Source organism: Nuphar pumila, chromosome 6 (genome assembly GCF_984573655.1).
Source record: "Nuphar pumila chromosome 6, dmNupPumi1.hap1.1, whole genome shotgun sequence".
NCBI lineage: Eukaryota > Viridiplantae > Streptophyta > Magnoliopsida > Nymphaeales > Nymphaeaceae > Nuphar > Nuphar pumila.
Genome location: NC_143254.1, coordinates 128,954,848 through 128,976,272, shown reverse-complemented (window position 1 = coordinate 128,976,272; position 21,425 = coordinate 128,954,848). Strand labels below are relative to the sequence as shown.

At 35.6% G+C, this 21,425-nt stretch overlaps 1 protein-coding gene and 1 pseudogene across 1 annotated transcript; one reads left to right on the top strand and one right to left on the bottom strand.

Moving 5' to 3' along the window:
- Positions 1 to 3,500: 3,500 nt before the first annotated feature.
- On the bottom strand, positions 3,501 to 20,516 carry LOC149836187 (uncharacterized). The gene is made up of 5 exons (XM_090009720.1): positions 20,497 to 20,516; positions 18,920 to 19,181; positions 18,490 to 18,542; positions 18,315 to 18,365; positions 3,501 to 3,877 (listed from the first exon to the last, which is right to left on the bottom strand). Exons 1-5 carry the CDS (start codon positions 20,514 to 20,516, stop codon positions 3,661 to 3,663), a joined length of 603 nt encoding a protein of 200 aa, XP_089865846.1. The 3' UTR covers positions 3,501 to 3,660.
- On the top strand, positions 10,511 to 11,229 carry LOC149836188 (E3 ubiquitin-protein ligase DIS1 pseudogene; annotated as a pseudogene).
- Positions 20,517 to 21,425: the final 909 nt, after the last annotated feature.

The following is a 21,425-nucleotide window of genomic DNA, read 5'->3' as shown; positions in this document are numbered from 1 at the left end:
TGCCTTTAAAAAAAAAGATATCGCCCATATTGTGGGCCATTGATTTTTTGTCTTGTGAAGACGTGCCTGTGTCATAATGGAATGATGCAAGAGATGATTAATATCTAAGCAAAACACATAAATCACATTTGTAAGCTTTTCCAGCACTGCAATCTTAAGGTGGCAAGCTAATACTACTTTTCTGTTTTGTGCTTTTTAAGATGGCGAGCTGACTGCTGTGGAAGGAAACACTTGTAAGACAACTGTTGACGGTGGTGGTGATTGCTTCCAGCCTTATTGCACCCAAATGTGCCAAGAGCTACATGGTGCGCAAGCGACTGCGACATGCAAGCAGATAATATATTGCATTTGCACTTACCCATGCTAGGTTGGTGCTAAGCTTGCAGTATGGGGCCATTGTGGGGTGTCTAACTTCTGTGTAGCCTCTTCTTTCACTCGTGGTTATGAGACTCGTGACAATGAGATCCAATAAATTTACTTGAAGTTCGTCATTGCAACAAATGGCGTATTATTTGGCGAACCTGGCTGCTCTCGTCATGGTGGGTCGTATGGATGACGACTCGCAACAACGCTATTTTTCGGCATATTCCGGCAGTGTTAAACAAAATGGTGAACCTTATTTTGGCGGACGTATACGCCATTCTCCGCATCAACATCCTTGATCTGCAACACCATCTGCCTCCAGGGGCCATTCATGATCCAGGGTGATGCTCGTCACCTAACTGTATTTGTTTCTTGTTTATTTCTTCATTTTCTCCTTGCATCGCTTCTTTTCTTTTTTCCTTTTTTCCTTTTTTGGGCTTCTTGGCATGTCTTGAGCCCGTGTTTTGGTTTCCCGGTAGGTTCAATGTTGGTTGAACCTGTTGTTCGTATCGTAATGTTGATGGTTATAGTTCGGCTCTCTCTCTCTCTCTCTCTCTCTCTCATATTGCATTCAAACGTGCTCTCCCATCCAATCAGTGTGAATAAATATCCATGGTATTTTCAATATATTGTGAAAAATGCAATATTTGTAACATTATAAATGCAAAAATATCACAATATTTTTGAAACATAAATATCAACATTTTATCATAATATTTACATTTTTATCAACTTTTTTTGTGAGGAATTTAATGAGTGCATTTACCTTTTTTTTTTTTACTTGTTTCTCTTACAAATATTTTTAATTTTGTTCTAATAAAAAAAATGCTTCAAAATCATGACCCAAACAAGTTTGAGTGGTTGATCTTGCCGAATTCTTGCTACACAAGTTTCTTGATCTTCCTCCACAAGATCAGTCCTCTCTTGGATTCGATTCACTAACACTTCCACTCTTGTGCTTTGGGTTGGTGGTTTTCCTCAAGAACTGAGGTCTGGAGTACTGCTGGCACTTGAGAAGGTTTGTGGTGGCCGGATTACGTGCTGGATCATCAGAATTCTCCTTGGGGGGCGGTGGTTTATTTGTTCGGTTCTTGTGAATAGTAGTGCAATTGCACCAATGCCTTGAATCTTCGAATAATAGGCCTTAGAAGGAACATACCACAAACATCTTACTGAACTGAAAAGAATATAACTGTGATAATGCCATGGTGGGAACTGAAACAAACCACCACCAGCTCATGTTTAGCTCGTACAGAGCTCATTCAAACTTGTAAAATAGGTGCGGCAATCCGAACATGAATGACAGGTGTTCAGCTCAGCTAGGCTCATTTAGGTTCGATAAGCACTAACAAATATATTTTACATCACATAGTATATGGCAAAACAAATGGTAGAAACGTTTGACTTACAAGCAATAGTTTTAGAGATGAAACCCTATTGCTTTCAACTTTGAAACAATATATTTCTTCTTTAGATGAACTAGCTGGAGCCTGGTTCAATAGGTTCACAGTTGAAAGTCTTTTACTTTTAGCTTTAAAACATCGTATTCTTTTTGTTAACAAGCCATCTGGAAGTCAGCTCAATTAGCCCGGACTCGTCGTGAGCTTGAGCTTTGCTCAACTCACCGCGAGCCAAATCCAATCTTGAACATCTCAAGTTCGGCCCATTTTCATAAGAAAGGGCTTGAAACAAACACTTCCTAAGTGGTGCAATTTCTTTTTCATGTGTATTTCATAAGCTTTTGAATGTAAAAAGTTGTAGTTTTCTTGGGATTAGAGGGGTGTTGGTTCCATGCCCTTTCCAATGAAAGTGACACTTTCATAAGAAACAAAGAGAAGCAGAGTCTCTTTCCTAGAAAGTTTTAGTCCTTAGTATTTGGATCTGGACCTTACATGCCGGTCCAAGTTTGTATCTAGACCCAACTTACCATTTAAACTAATTGGATTGGGATCATATCCAGTTGAGTTCTTGCCCTAGCTTTTTGGATCCGTATCAGGTTGTCATCCTAAGTAGGTTGTGATTCTTATTGTTTGGAATTAGATTAGAACCAATCTAAGTTGTTGCCTATACGGTCCGAGATGTGGTCCCAAGGTGTGGCTCTAGACTGGATCCGAACCCGCTCAGTTCATTCGACAACCTAGGTTGTCGCCGCAACTCAGTTGACAACCTAGGTTGTCACTCAAAACCAAAACTCCCTATTTAGGGTGCAGTTCGCACATGGAATGAGTTTTGCATTCGAAAACTTGTCAAAAACCCCAAAAATCAACTTAAAGTCTTACCAAACCAGACTTCTTAGCCCCTAAGTTAAATTTCTAGCCAATCATATTCAAGCTCTTGCATAGCACCTGGATTTGGATCTTTTTGCCCAAAATCTCATAGATCTAAGTTAAGGATTCATAGAAAAACTATAAATAAGGGTCTTGTTCTCCGTTTCAGGCCATCCATGATCTCTGTCTCTTGGTCATATTGCACCTAGTCTAAATACCCTGCACCCAGACTCTACTAGATTCACCCCAACCTAGTCCATCCATACCAATACACTGTTGGAGCTTGGAGCCATAAAGCCTAGATCTAGATCCTAGTCTCACTCCTTCAAGCACCTCCGCATACACGAAGCTCTATCAGTCTATTATCGTGCTCATTTTAAAATCGTAGAAAGGGCTTGCTACCCAAGCCTGAGAGTGTTGGTGGCTACTCTACACCATGAAACTCACTTTATTTTTATATGATTCATATACAAGGTATGTCAATTTGCATGATAAAACTTGGATTGTGGGGAGTCAACGTTCTTGGAGAGGTTGATCGCCTCTCATCGGAGAAAGAAAAACGCTCGGCTTGTAAGCAGGGATCCCACATTTTCTACAATAAAACCTGGATACAGTTCACCAAAAAGCTATGTCAAACACCCATCAGATCCAAAGCGAAGGACGACTGTGATAGAACATCCAGGTCCTCGTGTTCACAGACCCACACTTGAACCAAGTCATCGAGTTGGCCGAGGCCAAAAATGCAAAGTTCTTACTTTGCAAAACAAATTATAAAAGGATATGCATGGGCTGGATCTCAAAATGTGTATGATGGAATCCTAACTAGGGAGGCAAATGGATTCGGATCAGAAAATACATTGGAAAGTCGGATCAGAAAAAAAATGATTCTTCTGAGTTGGAAATGTTTCATACAAATAATTTTAATTTTGCTCCAATAAAAAATGCTTCAAGATCATGATCCAAACAAGTTTGAGTGGTTGATCTTGCCGAATTCTTGCAACACAAGTTTCTTGATCTTCCCTCCACAAGATCAGTCCTCTCTTGGATTCGATTCAGTAGCACTTCCACTCTTGAGCTTTGGGTTGGTGGTTTTCCTCAAGAACTGAGGTCTGGAGTACTGCTCGCACTTGAGAAGTTTTGTGGTTGCCCGGATTACGTGCTGGATCATCAGAATTCTCATTGGGGGCCGGTGGTTTATTTGTTCGGTTCTTGTGAACAGCAATGCCTTGAATCTTCGAATAATGGAACTTAAAAGGAACATACCACAAACATCTTACTGAAAAGAATATGAATTTGATAATGCCATGCTGGAAAATGAAACAAACCACCACCAGCTCATGTTTAGCTCATAAAGAGCTCATTCAAACTTGTAAAATAGGTGCGGCAAGCCGAACATGAATGACAGGTGCTCAGCTCAGCTAGGCCGTTAAGCACTAACAAATATATTTTACATCACATAGTACAGGGTAAAATAAATGGTAGAAGTGTTTGGCTTACAATCAATAATTTTAGAGATGAAACCTTACAGATCTTAATTTTTAATCAATGTATTTCTTCTGGAGATGAACCAGCTGGAGCCTGGATCAATAGGTTCACAGTTGAAAGGCTATTACTTTTAGCTTTAAAACAATGTATTCTTTTTGTTAACAAGCCATCTGAAAGTCAGTTCAATTAGCTCGGACTCGTCATGAGCTCGAGCTTTGCTCAAATCACCGCGAGCCAAATCCAATCTTGAACACCTCAAGCTCAGCCCATTTACCAGCCATAGTCAAATGTTATATTTGTACAATTAGCATTTCAAAAAAACAATAAGTTAACCTTGTAGAATCACCAAAATCATAATCCTACTGAGCAAAAATGATTTGCACTTCACAAACAAGATGAACTTGGAGGCAAACCTTATACAGAATACAAACCACACAATAAATACCAACCCAAGATATATAAATTTTCAATGAACTTTGACAAAGAAACTACTCAATCAATGGGCATATGAACAATCTCACCAAACTATAGACAAAGTCAATTCAAAAAATTCATAGAAACAATATGCAATATACAAATATGAATAGGACTTTAAGCACACTGGTAAGTGAGTCTGGGTTATGATTACAAAAGTCATGTGCTTATGTAGCATTGATGACCCTCACTTATAGCACAACAAAATTATGGATTTTGGATTCAAAAGATGTTACAGATGATTATACTGCTCAGATCCACCCCCGGCCTCCCTTCCGAGATACCTGCTTATTAGATGTTTGGGATTACTTCTTTACATATACTCTATCAACTGGCTCATGCCTTTTAAAAGAAAAAGAAAAAAGAAATAGAAAGTCATGGTTGCAAGCTTTATCTGATCAATGTGGCCCCTGTTCATCATTGTCCACTTATTGCGAATCACTGATTGGATTGAGTTTCTCAACATAAAAGTACAGATTTTTCAATCACGAAATCATGGTGAATTATGAACCATCTACTTTTTAAGCTCTTAAGATCCTACTTACACAAAACAATTGGATTATCCAAAATATGTTTTAATTAAACAAAAGGTGCATACTATATTCACCGTGTTCGATTCAGAAAGAGAGGTTGAAAATGGGTGATTTTTTTCCAACTCTTTTTAAACACAGTGGAAATCTTTCTTTTTTTTTAATTTGAACCTATGCTAACCTTGGGCACGACACATTATTAAAGTAAAAACCACCATTTACAACTCAAAATAACAAAAATAATTTCATTCATTTCGTAACCAAAATGATAGTAGTAGACTCTCAGATGTAGTCCGGTAAATTCTAAAAATATCCCTAAGTCCCTGTGTACTGCTTATTCATCCACCTGTTCATGTGAGCTTGGAAAACTGTAATTTAAAAAAGAGTGAGACAACTTAATGTCTCGGTACAATCCCACATACCCTTACGTAAAGCATATACGAAAAATTAATCAACAGGTCATCATATATATAACATTACATCGTAACAATTTAAGCATAACAATTATGACATGACTTACATGAAATGAAATATTTTATATATTTTCATTTAAATTGCTTTTAAATTACTTAACATACTTGCAATCATCACAAATTGAGCGATCATCCATGTTCAACTCCTACGACACTACTTCTTGGGAGCGCTCAAGCCTCCCAGGAGTATTAATGCAATAATTTTATTTTACATTTTAAACCCCTAGAAGAACACCGAGACACTTGCACCAGAGTACGGGATCCTTCGTCAAGATATCTCTCTCCCTGGGACCTAGAGTCTGGGACAACTCGTCTCTCTCCCTTTGGTCAATGTAGTGCACTACTAGCATACGACCACAACTCCACCTCCATCTTGAGTATCAGAGTCTGTTGTCTCCTAAACCACCGTGGAGGGGGACGGGCTAACATTTGACTCAAGAAGGGACCGTTGAATTGTATCCATGTCAACACATATCCCACGGGGTTGATGTAGGCGCTTGTTCACATGTGACAAGCTAGCTCGTTCACATTTGACTAGCAACTTCACCCCATCTTTAGGGTGTGACAATTTTTAGTGAAACTTATAGTTAACTTTTCAAGAATATTTTCTCAGATACATGCCATTTCTCAAAGTAAATGCAATATATCACAATTTGAACCATATAATCAAATTGCAATTGGGTTAATACCCATAAAATTCATGTTATTCATCTCATACCTATCATACATTATATCATATTTGCCATACTTGCAAATTTAAAATATGAATAGCAAGAATTTAAAATACGAAACAAACATTCACATAAAAAGAATCATTCAATGCATCATATCATGTATCTAATACATTCTTTTTCAAATGGGTCTCTGGACAATTTCAAGACCTTGGATTAAACATGTTGTAATAATTTTCTCTCATAATATAATTACCATACTTGTAATTCCAAGACCAAAGATATTAGACATGTCGAATCTCATTCATAAAAATTATCAAGTCTAAATAAAACTTATAAAATGCATAAACAAAAATTATAAAATCCATCAGTTATAGAAAATCACAATTATGGATCCTATTTCTTAGATTCATAAATCCGCAATCCTGGATTTATTCTGGCCAGGATATACATCCTAAAATCCCAAAACATTATACCTAGGCTTGAGCATGAATTAGGGAAGAAATCTAAACCATCTATAATTTTTGCAGAGTTTGCCCTATTTTAGGTCATAGATTCTCTACAAATTTTGGCAGAGTTTGGCCAGTTTCAAGTCATAGATTCTCTGCAAATTTTGGTAGAGTTAACCCTATTTCAAGCCATAGATTCTCTGCAAAATTTGGCAAAGTTCACCCTGTTTCAATCCATAGATTCTTTGTAAATTTTGGCAGAGTTTAACTTATTTCAAGTCATAATTGTGAACACCCCAAATTTTTCAAAATTTTATAAAAAAATTTCCTATCGCCCCTGGCCTCCATTTTCTGAGTAATTGGGTCGATTTTAAGCTAAAGTTCCAGTTATTTCTCTGATTCAATGGAATCATAATCCATTTTCTATATCTGACTCGATTTTGGATCCGGATGCAGTGTCAAAAACCCAAACCTAAGCCTCGTTATCCAATTTTCAAATTAAAATTACAAAAATACCAAAAATAGCTTTTGAATGGCTCGAACAGTCCATCCGGTATCCATTTGGATCCGTTGTCCTATATTTCTCGATTCGAGGTCCAAAAACTCGAATATTTCCTCAAAATCTGGATCTAAACCCATTTTTTTGAAGAAATTTCCAAAAATCAAACCCGAATTCTCAAAAAACCCTTCTTTTGTAAATATTTTTGAATTTTGCAAAATTAATTTAAAATCTTTTGATTTTCAGAGTTTTTATGTCAAAACACCAAAAACATTATTAGAAAATGCAAAGAAAAAGAACAAAAAATCAAAATAGAAAAGAAAAATACAAAAAAAATATAATAATTTAGAAACCCTTCTTTTGAAAATGGTCTTTGTTAAAACCCCTTTGAAAACAACCATCGTTTTGAAAAAATTCTAAAAAAAATAGGACCCGTGTTGCAAAATGTGCAACGGCTTCTTCTTGAAAAACCATCGCAGGGGATCGAAGGGCGAACCACCCTTCGATCAGCTGCTCTCACCTCACCCATCGATCCCTAACCACCTCTCGAGCCTTCTCCCCCTTCTCGATCATTCTTCCCCCTCTATATAAACAGGCATCAAGAGGAGGGGAAGATATCCATTATTCGCCAAAGACCATCCATTAAGCGCATCCATCATTATCGATCGTTCTCGCATCATCGAGTCTTCTCATTGACTCCTCTCCCTACACATCTCCCTCTGGTGCTTCCCCTCTCTACTGAAGAAGACTCTCCTCCGGAATCCCAGCAGCAGGAGGTAAGTGATTCATCTCCCTCTCCCCTCTTTGATTTTCTGTATAAGCTTTCTTACAGTATAATCCTGCATCGAATTTTTTTTATTTATTTCTTTTCTCTTTTCTGAAGCATCCGTGGTAAGGATGATCTGCCACCCTACCTCAATGCAATATTAACAAGAATGGCGGTATTCCGACATTTTCTTCGTTTCCCTGTAAAAAAAAAATTTATTTTGCATAAACATATGTTGCTGAGTATTCTCCCTTTTTAGTTCTCTTTTGTTTATTTAAAGTTTGCGTCCAATTAACTTGGGTTTTATTTGCTATATGTCGCAATATCTACTTCAAATCTACCTTATTCAATGGTTTTATCGCATCGCATACCCATCTTCCATCATATACACTCACGATTCTCGGGAGATCCACTTCATGTCGACATCATCTACGATAAATCCATAGCATCTATTGGTATAATTTGCATCCGGAATAGCATCAGACAGGAATAATTGGTGATGTCCCACAGTGGCATCCTCGATTCCCTTGGATATTGCATTCACATCATATTCCCTGTTAAATCTATTGATCTTATTTGTGGGTTTTATTTGCTATATGTCTCCCGTTATCTTGTTTCAGTAATGTGATGGCTTCATTCCGTTTCTCCCTTTCGTTCATTGCAAATTACTTTTATTAGCCTTTCACTTTTACTTTCTTCTTATTAAATTTGTGTTTTCATCAGCATCACGCCTGTTCCTCTGATCATCCATCGTATTTACACAATGATAGATCATCCCCATTGCATTGATTACGGTTCATTGGCAATTCTGTTTTTCTTCCTTTTTTTTTTTTTTTTGCATAACATCCCCAAGGGACATCCCGTTTTATGAACAACAGGTAATGTTTATCAGATCTCATCTGCCTTGTCAGTGTTCTACTCCAGCTCTGTAAATTCCTGCTTCCCGTGTTTGTACTTTTTGTCTTTTATGATACATGGACTTTTGCCTTCCTCTGTATTTAGGTCTTAGTATTTCTTTATGGGTGCCCTGGAATTGCTAACTTCCACCTAGCTTACTCTGTTACCTGGTATGAGTATGTTATTGTGGGACGTTACAGCCATTGGCTGCAAAAGGTGTCGATCATGGTAGGATAATATTGTATGACTAAAAAAAATAAAAACTCCTTGGTCGCGTATTAGATTTGCAAACGCACACTCACTCTCTCTCTGGATCTGCCTTCTTCACCCTTCTCATCTTCTTATGCGATTTCACAATCAGAGCCACACAGATTGATTGATTTCTTTCCCGGGGAAGATTTATCCTGCTACACTAGTTGCAGATTTATCCTGAGATTTCACAATCTGAGGGTCCATTTGCATCTTCTTCATTGAATTGTGATAGTGACATTATGAGAAATTGTTATGCAAGCCGTGGAAATTGCTTAATAAGGGATGATATCCCCGGTTTCCAACATGCTTCGCCATCAAAAGGAGACGGCTATCTTTTCCAAGTCAAGCATGTGATAAGCATGGCGAAAATGGCTAGAATGGTGATAAGGATGGCATCGGCGATGATGATTTTATCTTCAATGGCCTGACTTTAAAAGAAATTCAAGATATCTGCAAAGCAAAGTTAACAGGTATTTCGGTCCCTAACTACTCTCCAAAATCATATGATTCTAAAATCAGGAGCCATTCACATCTTAATGGCTATTCAAGGAAAAGGATCCACGCCTTCTGCGTAGAATCCATTCTGAACATAGTCGGTGTTTTCTCTGTTTTGAGTTTACATTAGTCACATTGTTCTGTATATTTTGTGCTATTAGTATCTCTAGAAATTTTATTTTTGTATGGCCACAGGACTGCTCAAGATTCCTACAGATTTTCTTTTCCCTGTGTTTTCTTTAGAGCATTGATTGAAGATATGTTTATAGCAATTTCTGTGCTATTAGCATCTCTAGAAAATTGTATTTTTGTATGGCTACAGGACTCTTCAAAGATTCCTACAGATTTTCTTTTCCTTGTGTTTTCTTTAGAGCATTGATTGAAGATATGTTTATAGCAATTTCTGTGCTATTAGCGTCTCTGAAAATTTTATTTTGTATGGCCACTCGAGATTCCTGTATTTGTGCAGATTCTCTTTTCCCTGTGTTTCCTTTAGAACATTGATTAAAGGTATGTTCATAGCAGCGTCATTGGGTGATAATGACTGTTAATAATTTGAACCTAAGTGGCGATGTCATGCTGCCAATAAATCTTCATTTACTGTTCACCTGTCGCCCCAGTACCATCTCTTTAGTCACTTAACCTACACCACTTATCACACCATCCATCTATCAACCACCTATTACATCTGTTACTTCACTGCCCTGCCTATCCAACACCTTCACTCAGCCCTGTTATAGCCTCCATATACCTGCTGTAACCGTGATCAGGGGAATCAGAAGCCCCAATAATCACACCTCCTCTTCAAACTATCAGCTGTTACAGAACAGGTGCCATCCGTTACACTTCCTCTTCAATATACACCAGTTGGCTTCTCCATTAGCATGCAATGGATTCCGTAAACTTTTGCTTGGATGGTTTACGAGAAGGTAACCCAGAGATTATGAATCCCCCCGAGTGATGACGCGCTTGAGGTTAGTGAACTTGTGAGGGATCCAATTCAACATATTACCCTAAAGCTGAACCTGACTGTTGAAAATAGTGTGCGGGAATTGTTAAAGTGCCCTGTCTGCTTGAGTGCGATGTATCCTCCAATCCATCAGTGTTCGAACAGGCACGCATTATGCTCTGGATGCAAGCCAAGGGTGCACAGCCCACGTCCAACATGCGGGCATAAACTGGGGAGCATAAGGTGCCTGGTGTTGGGAAAGATGGCAGTTTCTCTTGAATTGCCTTGCAAGTATCAGAATTTTGGATGCATGGGTATATACCTGTATTAAAGCAAGTTAAAATATGAGTCACAATGTTTGTTCGGATCCTATAAATTGCCCCTCTGCTGGTTCTGAGTGCACTGTTATTGGTGATATCCCTTTATTGACGGCTCATCTCAAAGATGATCACAAGGTTGACATACATAAGGGAAGCATTTTTCAACCACCTGCACCTCATCCATCTCTTTTACTATCTGCCATTTCATGTATATTACTATTTCCAGTGCATTCTTCGTTGAATTACCTGCCAATATCCACCTCCCTTCACTCACCGCGCATAGCACACTCTCACAGCATCCTCACAATCCTGTTAAACTATATACCCCCATCTCCATGATCGTCCATTGCTTATGTCTGCTGCAAAATTCAGTTTTCTCATGCATTCTCTTAGGCAAGTATATATGTGCATTTTCCCACTAATTTATGCATAGTACATAGGTATCATGTGGACATTTTTTTTTATTCGTTTATATATGGCACATAGGTGTAATACTTGCATTTCCTTGTCAATTTATGCATGGGCTTAAGTATCACATGTGCATTTATTTTTTTTAAATTTGTCCATACAGGGCATTCAAATATTATATAGACATTCTCTATTTAGAGTAAGCATGATTACGTGCCTTTCAGTCTCAATTCCTCCTTTATGTGTTATATTTTTGTACTAACTCAATCTTGCAAGGGAAAGTATGAAAGACTCATATTTCAATTTTTCAATTTTAAAGATTGTAATAAATTAGATATTAATGAAAATTCTTTATTGGTCCAGCCTAGATTAGAATGTATGAGCATGCATATTTCCTAGAATTGCTTGTTTCATATCATTTTTCTCTTTTATTCTAAAAATTCACGAATGGGAACACGAATGGCACGTGCACCATTCTAATAAAAAGTGATTAAATCCTAAGTTGACGATTTGCATTTATGGTCATAGTCAAAATGTGAACAAAACTTTGGGTTTTCATCTTTTATGGAATAACATTGGATCTGCACTGGATCTCTTTTCAAAAATCAGCATATTTTTCTAAATATTTTCTTCCTTTATCAGAGTTTAACTTGAAATTAACTCAAAATATATATTAATGGTCATAGTCAGGATATATTGAGAGTTAATTTCATTTCAAACTCTATAAAGGCACCAAAATGTGTTTTATTCTTCATCTGAATTTAAATATAAATTATTATATAATACATTTTATGACCATAGTCAGAAATGTATTATATCTTCAATCTTATTTCAATTCATTTAAAGAATAAAATATGCTTTTCAAAAACCCCATTTCAAATTCTTTTTAATTCATTCATCATTTAAGATAGAATTCCATCATATTTTTCAAATTATTTCAATTTTTTCTTCAAAAATCCAAGTGATTTTGAGATAATCCTTCAAATATCTTCTTCATTTCTCAAATCAATCTTCAATTCTTATTTCAAATTCATCTTTTTATCCTCAATTCTATCTCATTTCAAAATTCAAACTTCAATTTCGAAGTCTAATTTGACTTTGAAATTTCGAATTCAATTCTATATTCAAAATTCAATTTCCAACTCAAATCCAATTTCAAAGTTCAATTTAACTTTGAAAATTCAAATTCATTTCCATTTTCAGGATTCGATTTTAAATTTAATTCTATATCCCAGATCGTATTTCAAAGTTCAGTTAAACTTTGAAATTTCCAGATTCATCTCCTGATTTCAAAATTCAAGTTTAAAATCAAGTTTATTCTTTATTTTTCAAAATCTCCAAAGTTCTATCTAAAGATTAAGTCTTGATTCTCAATTTAAATCATTTATTCAAAATCAAGGTTTTGAGATTGATTCTGAATCTCAAAATTTGATTTTCCCTAAATTCAAATTCATCTTCAGGTTCTATCTGGATTTCTTGAATCAAAATCCAAATTCCATTTGGGTTCCCAGATCCACCTTCTAATTCCATATTGGATCCCAGATATCCAAATCCAATTCCACCTTGGATTCAGATTTCCAAATCTAATTTCACCTTGGATTCCAGATTGCAAAAACCAATTCCATCTTGGATTCCAGATTTCGGATCCAATTCCATCTTGGATTCCAGATTTCGAATCCAATTCCATCTAGGATTCCAAATTTCAAATCTGATTCCATCTTGGATTCCAGATTTCGGATCCAATTCCATCTAGGATTCCAGATTTTCGAATCCAATTTCATCTTGAATCCAAGATTTCAAAATCCAATTTAAAACTCAATTCCATTTTCAAATCTTATCTGGATTTCAAGATTCCAATTTCAATTTCTATTTCCAAAACCGTTTTTCAAATCTATTTTCTGAGTCTGGAATCGATTCAATTCCTGTTTCAGGTTCTGAAATTGAGAATTCCTTTTTCAGAATCGATCCATTCGAATTCAAAGTCCATTTTGACTTTGAAACTTCATTTTCTTCAAAATTCTATCTCAAGTTCCAAAATCTCCTTCTTCTCTTCATTTCTTCAATTCAAGATTTATTTTAAAAGATCTCTGATTATTCCAAAACTTAGAACTTCAAGTCTCTTTCAAACCTATTTCAAGTACTAAGTTAGATTCAAACTCTTCAACTTTCAAAACTCATTTCTTCACTATATTCTCAAATTTATTTCAAAAATCATTTGAAAAATCTCAAAATTTCTAAATTATTCTACTCAAAAGCATACATTTTTGCATTTGCATTGCACAAGCATGATTCTTTGTGCATTTTAGACTTAGAATAAATTCTTAGACAATATTTAGGCAAAGCAAAAGGCATAAGTTCGATCATTTGTTCGATTACCCCTGGTAAAGGCGTCAGGAACGGTCGAACCTCGTACCGACGAGCGAATCCCGTCTCTCCATTTTCCCGCAAAATTTCAAAAACAGAGGCGAGTAATTTCAAAATATTTTCAAAATTAAGGTCAAGTGACACCTTTGCAAAAGAGTTCCTCTCTCTTCTTTCTTTTCTTTTCTCTCTTCTTTTTTATCTTTTATTCCCCTTTAAAAAGGGAATAGAGGTTAGAAAGGCAAAGAGAAGGAAAAGAGAGAACACAAGAGAAAAAATTTTGCAATGATCACAATAAATTCTTTGCAAATTTTGTCAGAGTTTGGCCTGTTCCAGGCCATAGATTCTATTTATATGCATGTATACCACTAAAATCAAGTAGGTTCTGAAGAACCATACCTTATACTTGGAAAAAGTTGAAATATAGATTGAAATATATGCAAGAGTTGTTGTCGCAGGTTTCATGTACCATATTCACTGAAATTTTCTTTGTAACTGGCCAAACCTCTCACACTAACCGCGTATGACCAAAGATTAAAGACCAAAGAACTAAACCAACCTCCTCTTGAGTCTTCTAAGGGAGGAAGAGAAGAGAATGAGAGCTTGAGAGGAATAGAGAGACTTAGTGTAACGTCCCTCAAAATCCAACCTTTTTAAAACTTTCTCAAACCCAAAATTTTGAAAAAAAAATGAAACTTTATTCGTTATAAAATTTTGCATGATTCCTGAAAGTAATATGTTAATAAGTTCATCTATGGCCACATTTCAACCGTTTCAAATACTAAACGACCCACCTGAGCACAATCACAAGTGTATATTAGCCTCTTAGTATCAGATCCAGTACGAAATCATTTATAAACACAACTCGATTGGGGTTACTACTTTAAGGATTCTCACATGTAGAAAAAATGCGAAAGATAAAATTTATTTAAGGTTCAAGACAATTGAGGAGTTACGTAAAGATTTAAAATTTTTAAACCATAAGCATAACTATTGATTAAATAAAAAGACAAAATTCAGAAATATTCTTATTTTAAAATATTATAATTCTTAAAACACAAAGATACATATAAAAAGCGTTAAATTGTTACAAGTTTATAACCATAAAAAATTAGCTGGGTCCTCCAGGGATCGTAATAGGTAAGAGTGGAGCCTTCAGCTGGGCAGCAACCTGCACTTCGCTTTAGTCTTCTGCAAGGTTATCTGTAAGGTTGTAGGGCATTAACCACTTGGCCATAGGAAACCCAAAACTAAACTTGGAGAAAAACATATCAAGTTTGTAATGATACAATCAAGGTATAATTTTCATCATGAAAAATGAGGTTCAAGGAAATCCACATCAAAACATGCACATAACATTCAATCACATTTATTATCATTCATTCCATGGCATTCGTAATTGTGTAAGTTGTATGCAGAAAACTCAAACTCACATGTATCCTCATCCATGATATTAAATATTACATTCATTTATATCCATGACAGGTGTTCGCACAAATAAATGAGAATTCAAAATTCATAGCATGCTTCAAAGTAAAGAAAAATATAATCGTCCATGAAAATGTAAACTTTCACTTTCTTTATCCTTAAAAGAAGCATACTCACGTCCAACTCATGACTAAGACATGTATTATCTAAATTATTAATTCACACATCATTTCTCAGAATATTTATGCACTTTGCATTCAGATATAAATATAGAACATGCCTTGATTCGACCTTTCCTATGTGTCTCACACACACAAGCACCTCACATGCAATAATCAAGCTCATGGCTTGTATCAACAGGTCAATCACATGACCAAAATAAACATGTCTTTTCATTCACATGTAAAAATTCATATGCAATAACCCTACAAACCTTAGTAGTTTTTACATGTTCACATCTATATGTTTAATCATATGATATAAGTGATTTTAAAAATCTAATTCATTACTGTTCTTGTTTATTTAAACTCATCTGCTACAAAAGAGGGTATAAACATCCAGAAACAACATTAAGAGTATTTATTATTCTATGTATTTTATTTGCCCTCCTATGACTTAACTTGTTCTTTCCTAAGCGATTCATCCTTGCAATGCAGCGGTTGGGAGAACAGACTTAAAGTCACAGGTCTTGGCCTACGTCAAACCACAATCACCGATAAAAAATCAGGCATGCATCCCTAACTCTATAGAGCTGTGATACTACCACCTAAGACTCATTGGTACACCCGTCTCCTAACCTTTGTGGGACGGGACAAGAGGCGCCTTCAGCCCTAAAAACTCAATGTCCTATGTGGCTTGTATCACCCTTCTCTCTCTTAGGAGAATAAGAGATCGAGATGGACCCAACCATCTCAGAGAGCCCGGCTTCACCGACGCCTCAAATGAATCCATAGTTCAGGGTTATCTTTATTATTAAGTCATCGAACATATTCAAGTGTCATTATTTCATAGAATAACCCTCTCATGCCCTCATGCATGATATCAACAGTTTATGTCCTCTCACATTACTAAAATAATCTATGCCATATGCATGACTTAAACTTACATGACCTCGTGGATGTACATGACATAACCATAATTACTTTCATACATGACTCCATCATGTCATGCTTTATGCTACACATATTCTCATATATGATTCATTTCTAACATGCTTTCATGTATGATATCAATTACAACGTGCTTTACACATGATTTTTCTATATATATTTCTATGTATGAACATGTCATAGATGATTAATTTTTTTCTCATGCATAATAATATGTTATATCATAATTCAACACCCAAACATGATACATGTTAGAACACATTCGCATTCCCAATATGATTTATTTATTTCAAGGCATCCATTTAAAATTATTAGTTTATATACATGACATGCTTTACCCATTTATCATATATTTCAGGCATTTACGGTAGACATATCAATCACAATCAATCATACAATACTCATTTCACACAATACATGCTCAAACATGTACCTGTAACAAATACGCTCCATATTTCACTATCTAAAATCATGACGAGCATGATCTTCGAACTACAACAATAAAATCACTTTTATTCTCATACATTCAAATCATGCTTAGCATGATCTCCGAACTACAGTTACAACAGTCTTAGATATCCATAACTAAGTGGGTGTGTGAACATATAACGGTGTGACATACAAGCACTTCTATTCTCATATATTCAAATCATACTCAGTATGATCTCCAAACTACAATCACAATAATCCTAGATATCTACAACTAAGTGACGTGTGTGAGAAGGAAAGTGTTGCATATAATAAAAGTAAATTCATTGTGCGATATATTTACACCATATACCTACCACGGGTAAATACTCAATTTGCAAGTTAAATTAATTTCAATGTGCATGGCTTTTCTAGCCGTAAGCGATAGTTAATATTAAGTATCTTCTATTTTCTCATCTTCATACCTGCAATTCTATTGGCACAATGCAACATATATACCTCTAAGCATTTTCTACTATTACAACTAAACTATTGATTTCATCTAAGTACATTTCATTTGCAAACACAAACTATACGTGTGCATATGCAAAGACCGTATTAGCGATGTGTATGTTAACATGGTTAACTACGCACTTTCACGTACTCTCAAGTGCATGTTTATGTTATAAACTACGAAGTTAAAAGTCTATCTATAACATGTATAAAACCTACTTTGAAACAAAGTTTCAAATATGCATATACAGCCTTTGCAAAGCCTTTTTAAAACCTTGTTCGCAAACTGCATTCAAGAACTGAGATTTGATCCCACATAGACATTTCGTCGAACACTTCACGTGTGGCAAAATTCTCAAGACATACTCAAACTTTGGCATTATGCAGCATGCTTAACAATGTTAATACACTACACTAATCATGATAACGACAAAATAAATGAAATTGCTAATTTAATTCATGCAAAACCATCTAATTAAGCAATTCTACCTTGAGTTACTAAATTTGTACTACGCTATGATTCTTACTCAACATAGTACTAGAATACATTAAATTAATACCAAACAACAAGAATTTACATTCTACAAATTGAGTTTAGGGATCCTAACTTTGTGATGCGATGAAAAATATAGCAAAACTCAAAAACTAAGAAATCTATGAAAACTGCAATAGATTTGCTGCATAGGTAAAAGACCAAATACTTAGTATGCGACACTCAACACCAAGCAAAAATACCATAACAGGGTCAGCTGGGTATCCCCTCACAGTAGGAGAGTGCTACAATGGGGCAAACATATAACTTTATCAAAATATGCTTTGGCACACGAGTGACGAAATTTACAATGTAAATGGATAATCTGAATAGCGAAAACCACGAAACAAAATATTAAAAGTCTAAAACATGATTGGACAGTAGTGTGAAGCATCTCCACCGGTCTGCACGTTGTTCAACGTATCACCACGGTAATGACACGAAGATAGAAGCACAAGATTTTAAGAGAAAGAATATATTCCCTTAGAAATCCAATCTAAAACTGGGAAAACACGTAAAAAAATGCTAGCGAAGCAAAGGATACACGAAAATGTCGACAGCAACCCGACATGATTCATAATGCTAAAAATCGGGCACACAAAATGAGAAAGTTCAAAATCAATTAAAATCGACAATTAGAAATGTAATTAATATAAAATATGTACCTCAATCCCCAATAGGTGCGAGAATGATTTCGATCTGCTGCGTACATATCCCTATGCAAGGAAACACGAAAAATCAGAGAGAACCCTAGTTGGGGTAAATCGGCTAGAGGAAATTCTTAGCTAAAAAAAATGGAAAGTGAGATGGGAAATTGCTTAAAAAAAAGTAGAATTATACCTATACTCATCCACGAAGCAGCAAGAGGTTCCAAACCGGCTGTGACACGATTCCTTAAACCAGATTCGACAAAACAACACGGAAAAAAACCGATTTAGGGAAATTTGCTAAGGCCAAATCCAAAAAAAAAAAGGTGCGAAGAACAGGGAAATTAATGGAGGATAATGGTTGGGGTTGTTGCTCAGGACGGTTGTTTGCTCCGATTAGGCGAAGAGAGTGGTCAGCCTGGTCGAGAAGCACCACACACTTGTCACAGGAATTCGCACGATTACCGGCATCACCAAAAGGAAACGAAATGGGAATCCGGCGGCTGCGATAAACGAGCGGTAGACAAAAAAAATGAGGAAATCGGCTAGAGGGGAAGCGGCTTGGGCAGGAAAGGGGAAGACAAGGGGAATATAGCAAACAAAAAGGGGATGGAGGGAGTAACCTTTCGACGTCGTGACGAGAACTGGAAATTTGGCGGGGATTTCGGCGAAGGATGGTTCAGAGAGTAGCTTACTTTGGGGAGGGCACTGCTACTGAGGCGCTGAAAGGAGAGGTTGGTGGTGTCAGCCTCCGATCGGTGCCCGAACAGGAGGAAGAAGGAAGTGAAGGGGGGAGAAGAGCGTGAGGGGGTGGCGACTGTGTTGGGGTTCCCGCTGGGTGAGAAAAAGAAAATGAAGGGAAGGGAGAGAAGAGTGTAAGGAGGCCTTCGATTGAGTGAAAATTAGGGGAAACGAAGAAGGTTAAGGGTGGTAGGGTGGATGCACATGTCCAAACCGGGTCCCAAGTCGGCTCCGGTTTGGTCCCAAACCAAACAACACATAAAAAAATTAAGAATTAAAAACCTAAACCTAAATAACAAATAATGATATATATATATATATAACAAATATTTATTTTAAAACAAAATCATGATTGAAAAATATAATATAATGTGTTTAATTACATGACACCCTTAAAATGAAATGTTCGGGTCAATCCATTTGGATCTCATCCGTATAGAATTTTGGTCTATTTCAAAATCCCTCAATTTTTTTTCAAATTAGTTTCTTACATTTTATTCACATTAATTACTCATCTAAATTTAAATAGTCCAAGGATTTTGGTATTTTCAAAAAGAGCAATTTATTGATTAGAGTGTTTCTCGTAAATTATTTTATGAATAAACTGCCCTTTATTTGAATTTGTTTCAAAAACCACCAGATTGCATCTAGTTAAGTTCAAAAGACATTGAAAACACCTAGATGAGGATGTGACTCCCTAAAATAATTAATTTTCATGATAATTTAAGCATTTTAATAATATTTTATTTGAAGAAATTCTTGAAATAACTATTTTACCCTTATTGGTCAGAAAAGTATAATTAAGCATATAAAATGCTCATATTTGACATTTAATATATAAATGCACATTTTTAACTCAAAGGTAAAGCTAATTCTTTATTTATTACAGTTAGAGAGAGATAGCAAGTTAGAGAAAAGGGGGGGCTAGGGGTATTTATAGGAAAAAAAGAGGTGGGAGGGGGTGGCTCCACGCCCCCCGCCCCCCCACACACACACACACCTTTGGTTGTCACTTAAGAAGGAGAGGGAGGGATGAGAAGGCAAGGGGAGGGTGGGATGGCAACCTCCCATTAGCCCTCTTTATAAAAAATTTCACTCACCCCCCTCTAATTTTTATATATTTCTTAAAAACTTATTTTTTTATTTTACCCTTTACCTTTTTCTTTATTTGCTAAGATGTTGTCTATTTCCCGTATTAATCCTAACAATTTTTTTGTTATTTGCTAATATGTCTTTGGTTTGGATTTTTTGGATTAAGATCTAGATCCAACAAAAGATCCAATCCAAATTTTATTTGGCTACGATTTTTTGGGTTTGGATCACCCCATAAATCCAATCTAGAATTGTATCTTTGATAAATTTTATTCTATAAAAACCGAGGTTATTACAGATGATCCTATTGAATAGTTAAATAATGAATCAACTAAAGATAATTTTGACCATCTAGGAGATGATGTACCTTATATACAACTCCGTCATCTTCGTATCAGATGATAATTGGTCATAAAAGGCCAAGAACTCCTTCATCTTATTTAGATTATTACTATGTGTATTTAGTTGATGAGCTATGTCACTTGGTAGTTCTAGATGAAATGACTGATAATTTAACATATGGTGAAACAATTGTTTCACATGAATCATCTGACAGGATAAAAGCCATGGATAAAAAAGATGAATCCATTGAGAAAAATCATGTCAGAGAATTATCATATTCACCTGAGGGAAGAAAACTCATTGGGTGTAAATGAGTTTTAAAAAAGAAATATAAGTCTAATGGAAACATTGATAAATTTAATACTAGGCTAGTGGTGAAAGTTTTTTTGCAAAGAGAATGAGTGGATTATGGAGATACGTATTCTCTAGATGTAAAGTTTGTATCCAATAGCATAATTTTGGTGATATGAAGAAAACCATTTTTATGGTACAATCAGAAGCTATGTTGTTAATGATCAAGAAAATAAGGTGTATAAGTTGAAAAAATCCCTATATGGTCTTAAACAATCACCGCGTCAATGATATTTTAAATTTTACAAAGTCATATGTGATATTGGATATGTGGCTAACACTCTTGACCATTGTGTATATCTATTAAAAAGTAATAGTGAATTTGTTATTTTATCTTTTTTTGTAGATATACTCCTGACTAGAAATGACAATGATATGATTGTCAGAACTAAGACATGGTTAAATACTCAATTTAAAATGAAAGACATATGTGAGGCATCATATATTCTTGGAATAAAAATTTCTCAAGACAGGAGTTCTAGATTTTTATGTTTAAGTTAGGAGAGAGATATTGATCATCTACTTAATAAGTTTAAAATGCATGACTGTAAGTCAATTGAAACTCTTATGGCTAAAGGGGTCAAGTTACAAAAGAATGATTGT

Coding starts and splice junctions, on each gene's coding strand:
- LOC149836187 (XM_090009720.1), bottom strand. CDS start 20,516: ATGACGGAGTTGTATATAAG. Junction 19,182..20,496: donor ATGACGGAGTTGTATATAAG/GTACATCATCTC, acceptor ACTCAATCGAAG/GCCTCCTTACACTCTTCTCT. Junction 18,543..18,919: donor TCTCGTCACGACGTCGAAAG/GTTACTCCCTCC, acceptor ATCTGGTTTAAG/GAATCGTGTCACAGCCGGTT.